The sequence below is a fragment of the Euprymna scolopes genome, chromosome 31, assembly GCF_053919585.1.
Source record: "Euprymna scolopes isolate OS-2025 chromosome 31, ASM5391958v1, whole genome shotgun sequence".
NCBI classification, from domain to species: Eukaryota; Metazoa; Mollusca; class Cephalopoda; order Sepiida; family Sepiolidae; genus Euprymna; species Euprymna scolopes.
The window spans coordinates 43,078,378-43,086,833 of record NC_136512.1 but is presented as its reverse complement, the minus strand read 5'-3'; the positions used below and the strand labels follow the sequence as shown (position 1 = coordinate 43,086,833).

Genomic DNA, 8,456 nt, shown 5'->3' with positions numbered 1-8,456 from the left:
ACTTCATCTCCAACTCGCACTTGCGAGCGAAACTGCTGTCTATTCCATTAAATGATTTATAATATTGTTTCACGCCGTAAACCACAAACAGCAGAATGGATCCCACGCGCTCGTCTGCCGCCAACTATGGACTCTTTTTGCCCCCTTTTGCTCGACCCCACTCTCATATGATGGCTGCGGCTCCGGCTAGTGGTTCCAAAAGTTTGAAAGGCATTATAGCAGGTAAACAAAGATGCTGTCAATCAATATTTATTCTAGAAAATTATTAAGTTGATAAGTTTTACGTGATAATTTTTTTTTGTCAACATGGCAAGTGGTTGTTTTTGAACAGCGAACATGTTTAGATCATGTTTGTGTTTCTCTATTTATTTCCCGTTCTCCCCCTCCCCTTGAGAGCATACTGTCCGTTTTAATGTGACCCAGTTCCCTCAAAAGGGGCACTATGAAGTTGGGTAAGAAATTAAATTGTTTTCGTTTGAGTATTTTTCCTCACCTAACCCTAACCCGACCCTAAGACGAAGGCAAACGACTTTTAAAATGAAAATAAATCTATTTTGATTTGCATGGAATTACTTTGACGATTGAACATTGCTAAATCGATGTTTTATTTTTATTTTTATTTATTTTGGTGCTAGTGCACTTATTGATCGACACTAAGTATTTTCAAGTTTAATTAAAGTTTTATGATCTGTTTTTATTAAATTGTAAGGTTAAAGTACAGAATAGGTACAAAACACCATCCCCTTCCCATGTTAAGAATGGCTTTCTAAATAACGTTATTTCAAGCACCGTTAAAAAAAACAAACAAACCAAAAAAAAACATTGTTTTCGCAATGTTCCAAAGCAAAACCAGATTTGTCACACTGTACATGTAGAACATGGTTGTAATAGGTTTTTTAACGAATGAATAAAGAAATGTTTTGTTTTAAAATTTATTCTGGCAATTCTACAAATTAAAATTGCTTGTATTTTATGGAAATGTACTTTTGTTTGTGGAAAAAAATCGGTACTCATGCAGCATGCACTTATTGATCCGTGCTGAAATAACGTTATTATTTAAAAAGCCATTCTTAACATGGGAGGGTGTTTTTTTTTTTTTTTTTTTTTTTACCTATTCTGTACTTTAACCTTACAATTGAATAAAAAAAAACATATCAGAAAACTTTAATTAAACTTGGAAATACGATTCAAAAACTAGCGCGGATCAGTAAGTGCATTAGCACTAAAAATCTATGCTTTTACATGCACACTATTAAAACACAATGTTTGATATAAATATGCACTTTCATCTGTTTATCCTTACAACACTGCTAAAACTTCTTAGCCTTTGGATTAAGATCAAAGTGTAGTATCTGTTCTTCAGATGCTATTTCTTGTTCTCTGTTAGTAGAGGAGAAATCCTTCACGACCGGGACAATTTTTATTTTTTGTTCCTTTTCTCCACATTAAAAACGACCCTGGTGTAACGCTGTCCTGTGGGGAGACATTGTAAATACGAACACTAGTTGCACATTCGTAAAGGCATAGCTTTTTTTTTTTCCACAGTACATTTCGGGTTTGAGATTCGAAAAAGTTCTCAAAAAACAAATATATAACAAATAAATGTCATCAAAAGCAAGGTAAGTTACTTTTCTATCTAACTGGATATGTTTTTAGTGTTTTTATTTAATGTAACATGTTTATTCAGCTCGAAAACACACAGTGTTTACCGATGTATTGGAAAATTTAAAATGGCGCCCAACTCTCTCTTTCACACGGTAAGTTTGGGAAAAGGAGTTAAAAATTTAAAAAATATGCCAAATACTGTTAAAACCCCACCGAGTATATGTCAGCCCATGTTACGCCACGGTAACATATATTAAGCGAGTTTCTAACAGTATTTTGTCTAGTTTTTTTATTTATAACTCCTTTTCCCAAACTTACCGTGTCCGGACGCCATTTTAAATTTTCCAATACATCGGTAAACACTGCATGTTTTTCGAACTGAATAAACATGTTACATTGAATAAAAACACTAGAAAATTATCGTGTTAGGGAGAAAAGTAACTTATCTTGCTTTTGATAACATTTATTTGTTATATATTTGTTTTTTGACAACTTTTTCGAATCTGTGTGCAGTAATACAAACCCAAATGCGTTGAAAGTTATGAAATTTTCGCCGTCAACTCATTGCTAATGGCGATTGAGAAGCATAGGCGACCCGAAGTACAACTCGTCGGTGTCAATGTGAAAATGTTCCAATTACAAAACCGGACTTCCTGTTTAGTTTAAAATAAATAAATTGACAGGAAAGAAAATGTGTGCAACTTTTGAACACGTTTATTTATTTGATATATTTTACAGATTTATTTAAAACTAAAACAGGGAGTCCGGTTTGGTAAGCAGAACATTTTCACATCGGGGCTAGGTTTTCACCTGACACCGGTAAAGTTGCACTTGGGTTGTCTATGCTTATTGCTTCTGAATCGCCAAATTAATCATATTCGCTGATTGAAACATAAGTCCTTTATCAAATAATGTAAACGAGTCTGGTCTCCTTAAAGAAAAAAGTCTCTTCGGAATCAACTTATTGTTCTAAGGGGGATAACTCTATTTTACTAAAATGTGAATGGTAAAAAAAAAAAATTACAATATCGTCACATTTTACTTCTTTTTTTTTTTTTTTTGTTATGTTATAGACTATTGTTACTTATTTATTTACCAGTTGGCCAATTTACGGGGAACGTGGACCCTGCGTAAACGTTTTTGGCACTTCAGCATGACAGTGCCATGAGGTGATTGAGACGAGTTATCGACCCCTGTTCTTTGTAGAGGTTTAAGATATATATATTGTTTTTTTTTTTTTTTTTTTTTCACAGTAAGATTGTATAAACATATCAAAATATAATTTTTGGTTTGTTAATACAGCAAAATATAATTTTAATATAGAAGTTTTTATTTATAAAAATTTATAGAAATTTTTAATACTATTGTTTTTTGTTTTTCTTGTTTTTTTTTGTTTTTTTTTCAATGAGTGATATGATTTATCGCCCCCTGTTCGACTGACACACGCCCTCTATTGGCCATTATTGAAATTAAAATACACACATTCGCGTCATGGCACTGTCATGCAGAAGTGCCACTTTTTTTTTTTTAATGACTGAAATGGGCAAAAGGTTTTTTTCACTTTTTCTTTGTACACTTTTTGGTACTACTACAGTTTATCGCCGAAAATGGAGACGCCATTTTTTTTCGGACACCTGTCATTAGAATCAGAGGGAAAAATCAATATTTTAAACTATGACCGAAGTATGAAATAAATAACAAAAAGAAAATAAACTAGATATTAATTACTTCCGGAAAGAACTATAAAAAAAAGTAAATAAAGAAAGTGAAAGAAAACATATATCCGTAATTGTTTAATTGGAAATGTTTCTATGTAATTAATGAAAACGGAAAAGATTTTCATGAAACGTGTGTGTGTGTAATATATATATATATATATATATATGATTGCTGCATCTTTCCAGATGATCGCCATCACATAGTTCTCCCAATCTCATCGTTCATGCCATTTCAGATGACTTTGCCCTCCCGCTGCAGATTTGCACATCTTGAAGCAGATGTGGCATACAATTGAGTAATTTCCACTGAGTTGACTTCCTCTGGAGGTTGAAGGGTATTACTATGAACACTTGCATGGCTTCTTAAACCAGCAGTAGACTTGCAAACTTTGCTGCATATTAAATAGATCGTTTGGTTCGGACTAATAGGTACAAAGTTGACCTGAAAAGGAGTTTTGTGCGACTTAAGGTAGTTGACATAGCCAGCTTTTGACAAAAGCACTCGTTCACGATTGTCGCATTTCCAGCTCTGTGTGTCATGGTTAAGACCATCAATTAAACCTTTGCGAAGCTCTCACTTCAGATTGTTGTGGGCCTGCTTTCTTTTCTCTAGAGCATCACAACTTTTACGTACAAGCTTTTGCCACTTCAGCCTTTGCAGAGTAAGTCCTTCCCATGTGTCGATGTCAATTTGTAAGACTTTCAAATTATTCTTTGTAGAGTCCCTGAACCTCTTCCTAGGCTTGTATTGAGAGCGCTTGCCATTTTCCAGCTCCCCGTAAAAAATTTGTTTTGCCAGTCTACAATCTCATTCGAACCAGGTGGCCCACCCAACGCATGTGAGATCTGATTATAAAGGTCTCAGCACTAGAGCAACATGCTCTCACAAGGACTTTAGTACCGGGTACTTGTGCTTGCCACTTGATGTTTAAGATGCGTCTCAAGCATTTTTGGTGAAATCGTTCAAGTCATTTAATGTGCCTTTGATGCAATGTCCATGTCTTTGATGAATACAACAGTGTAGTTAGCACACAGGTCTTGTACTGTAAAATAATAACTTTTTATTATAAGAAAGAAATTATTATTGATCTAAAAAATTGTATTGCACAACGTGTTTTGTGCGTGTATAAGGGAGGAGAGAAGTTTTGATGAGCCGCCATCATATAAAAGTAATTTTAAAAATTCTTGATTTTTTATAAATTTTTGATACTTGTACAGTTTAGTGAAGACATTAAAAAATGAAAATATCAACAAAAAAAAAGTTATATTGTACGTCTCCGTTATGGAATGAAGTTCTTCACAAAAAAATTCACTTAATCTGATCAAGTAGTATTTGTTTTTTCGCTGTAAAAAAAAAAAAAAAAATGAGGTGAAAACTATTTTTTAAAAATTTTATTTAAAGTATTTCATCTCATTACTAATGAGATGAACACTATTTTTTTTTATTTTATGAAAAATATTTCCTGTCATTTAAAATGTCCACTATGTATCCATGCGCCTTGTGAAAGGTCACGTGACTACGCGCGTGCCCGCACGTACATTTCAAAAAGAATTGCTCACGCGTAGCGTTAACGAATACAGTGATATGACGCAAAATAGTGCGAGCGCCCAGGGGTTATTTACCATGCAAACAGTAAATATGCGACGGGTTTAAATATCAGATTCGTTGTCAGCGACCCTGAAAACCTTAAAAAAAAATCAAATTCTATTGGTTCGCGTTCTGTTGTAGTTAAAGTAAACATTTACCAAAGGTATGTTTCGATTTTTTAGAAAAGCTATCATTTAAGATGGGGAGGGGGGTGTCGGCGCTTTAGACCGAGTTATCTTCCCGTGGCGTATTCTAATAATCCAAACCTGGCTACCTTTAGTGCGCCGTCAGAAAAACGTTTTTCCGCTGTAAAAAAACAAAAGGTAAATATGAAGAATTACTCCATCCTCGAAAATTCCTTTAAAATTATCACTCTCATAGGTTTTCGGGGTTGCTGAAAACGAAAATAATGCTTAAAATTTCGGCAAATGAGTAGTTTCCAAGATATGAAGAAATGTTAGTTTTAAAAAAGTGGGGGATCACTTTTCTATAATAACTGGTACGTAAATTAATTATTAAAATTTTAAGACATTTTAAAATAAGGGGAGTGAATAAAAAAAAAAACGTTTTTAATTTATTTATTATCCCTAGAAATCGTAAAAATTGATTTTCTTAAAAAAAAAAAAAAAAAAAAAAGTACTTGATTGATAAAATATTCGATGGTTTGCATGTACTGCCCTTGTTGACCCATATTTCCGCCAGGGGTCGTTAGTGGCGTTATCTCTCAAACCAGATGACGCGTTGCTTTTTCTTCGATGAATCGCCCGATAATATTTGATTTTCTTAAATAAAAAAAAAAAACTACTTGATTGATTTACGTGATTTTTGGAATATGACATTTTCATGCAGTGACAAGTACGTACATTATAAAGATTTTTTTCAGATTTTTATAGTAAAAAAGATTACTTGTGAACCATTTATAGACTTGCACCATTTTAACTGAATCTGTGAAAAATTTCCCCCACTCTTTATCTGTGCCTAAATCAAAACGTGGATTCCATGAACAAAGCTTCTTTCTTAGAACTGCACGCCTGCGGAACTCTGTTCCGTCTGCCTGCTTCCCACCTGACTACAACTTGGATGTCTTCAAGTCCAACGTTAACAAATTCCTAATGAACCGGCCCCTTAAGTAGGCACTTCATCAAATCTCCACACTAACGTAATGTACTTGCAAGAACCCTTATCCCTGAGTGGCTTCTGGGCCTTGATAAGTGGTAATCACTGTGTAAAAAAAAAAAAAAAAAATTTGTTTTAGAACTTGAATTTTCGCTTTGGTCAAGATCAAAGTGTAGTATCTGTTCTTCAGATGCTGCACTTCCATTTCTTGTTCTCTTTCGGTGGAGGATCAGTCCTTCACGACTGAGACAATTTTTTATTTTTGTACCTTTTCTCCACGTTAAAAAACGACTCTGGTGTCTAACTCTGTCCCGTGGGGAGGCATAGTAACTTTACTCTCGTGTGGAGGCAATTACTTGGAATAAACTTTCTATATTTAAACCAATCAACTTATGAAAAACATCAATCAATGCACTGAATTAGTGATTTCGATTCTGCAGAGTGCAGCGACTGCAGCGTTATTATCATTTTCTATAAAAAGAAAATATAAAACCTCTAATTTTCTCGTCCCAATGTTTTCGTGCGTATCGGCCACCTTTTTATTTAGCGTAATCCAGTTCCTAAATCAAAACTATATTTTAAGTGGGCGTTGAAAACACGATTTTATTGTTTCACGCATGAAAGCCCAACAAACCTTTTCACAAGTAAATTAAAAAGCACGAAGTTGATAACCTAAATATTTCGATTTTATTTTTACTTCATAAATTTAAATTGGTTGTTAAACGGATATATTAATATACTACACGCACTGTCCATAAATATTGTACTATGCCACAACACGATTGTGATGATTTTTTTTATTGGATTAACTAAATCTGTGTACGTGGCTCACAAATATTTTCCAGAGATTTCCTCATTCTTTATAAAACCATTTATTATTATTATTATTATTATTATTATTATTATTATTATTATTATTCTGATGTTCTAATCTTGTAGCATATATATGTACGTGCAAAATGAATAAACATTTTGACTTCTCCCTTTACTTAAAAATTCACCAAAAAATCAGGAAATTAATCAATTTTAATAAAATTTTCAGTATTTATCAAATAATGATCACGGAATATATTGAATCCATTATTTTTAATTAAATCTTAGTGGAAATGTGGTAATCGTGAAGAAAGAGAGAGCCTGTTTCCTCCGTTTGACTATAGGTGGCGTTAATGTCTGTCCACCCAGTTACGGAAGCACAAAATGTATATAATGGCACCGTTGAAATAAAAATAAATGTTTAATTTTAAACATGTTTTTTTTGTTTGTTTGTTTTTTGCAAACATATTTAAGTTTGTTTTTGGTTTTTTTTTTCAAACATATTTACGTTTATTTTTTTGTTGTTGTTGTTGTTTTTGCAAACATATTTAAGTTTTATTTTTCCAAACATTTACGTTTTGTTGCTAGTTTATTTTCAAACATTTACGTTTTTTTTTTTGTTTTTACGTTTTTTTTTTGTTGTTTTTTTTGCAGGCATAAACTAAATATTTTTGAAATATTTTTCTTTTAGAAAAGTTTGCTTATGCACTTATTGTACCACGCTATTTTTATTTTTTATTTTTATAGTAGTTTCAAGTAATATTCAGGTTTTACAATATCCCTTTTCAAATATATATATAAATACTCGCGGAAAAAGTAAAATAAGTCCAGAAAAATTAAGAAAAAAGAGGGGGGGTCAATAAAAAAAAAAAGATAAAAGAAAAAACGTTGACTTTTTTTATTATAAGAACGTAAAAAATACTCGCGGAAAAACGGTTGTACCCATAAATATGTTTAAAAGAAAAATATAGCAAAAACATTTAATTTATGCTTGCAAAAAAAAAAAAAAAAAAAATTAAAATTAAAACAAAAATAACGTAAATGTTTGAAAATAAACCAGCAACAAAACGTAAATGTTTGGAAAAATAAAACTTAAATATGTTTGCGAAAACAAAACAAAATAAAACTTAAATATGTTTGCAAAAAAAAAAACAAAAAAAAAAAAAAAACCAAAACAAAACATGTTTAAAATTAAAATATAATAAAAACATTTATTTTTATTTCAACGGTGCCATTATATACATTTTGTGCTTCCGTAACTGGGTGGACAGACATTAACGCCACCTATAGGCAAACGGAGGAAACAGGCTCTCTCTTTCTTCATGATTACCGGAAATGTATTATTTTGTTTAAACAAAAAATACCTTTACTAAAGTTATAATTTTCAATAGTAACAAAAAAAAAAAAAATTAATTTATTTTTGCTTTTGTAGGGGAAATGAAGTTTAAGTGAAATTAAATTTCTCTGCCCCAAACAAAATAATAATAAAAAAAAAAAAAAAAAAAAGGAATAAAACAAAATGGCACCTCCTTCTCGTTTAAAATACACCGCATTTATTTTTCAACAAGCAAAGGTCCGATCGGTAAAAGTCCTTGTGAAATCATTATGATTAGAAT

At 32.0% G+C, this 8,456-nt stretch overlaps 1 protein-coding gene across 1 annotated transcript in view; it reads left to right on the top strand.

Moving 5' to 3' along the window:
• LOC145255717 (tricarboxylate transport protein B, mitochondrial-like) overlaps nucleotides 1–8,456 on the top strand; it is a 93,007-nt gene continuing 84,551 nt past the window's right edge. The window contains exon 1 of the mRNA XM_080114312.1: nucleotides 1–222. Coding sequence (XP_079970438.1) covers nucleotides 96–222 — 127 coding nt within the window. The 5' untranslated portion in view covers nucleotides 1–95. The remainder of the gene's footprint in view (nucleotides 223–8,456) is intronic.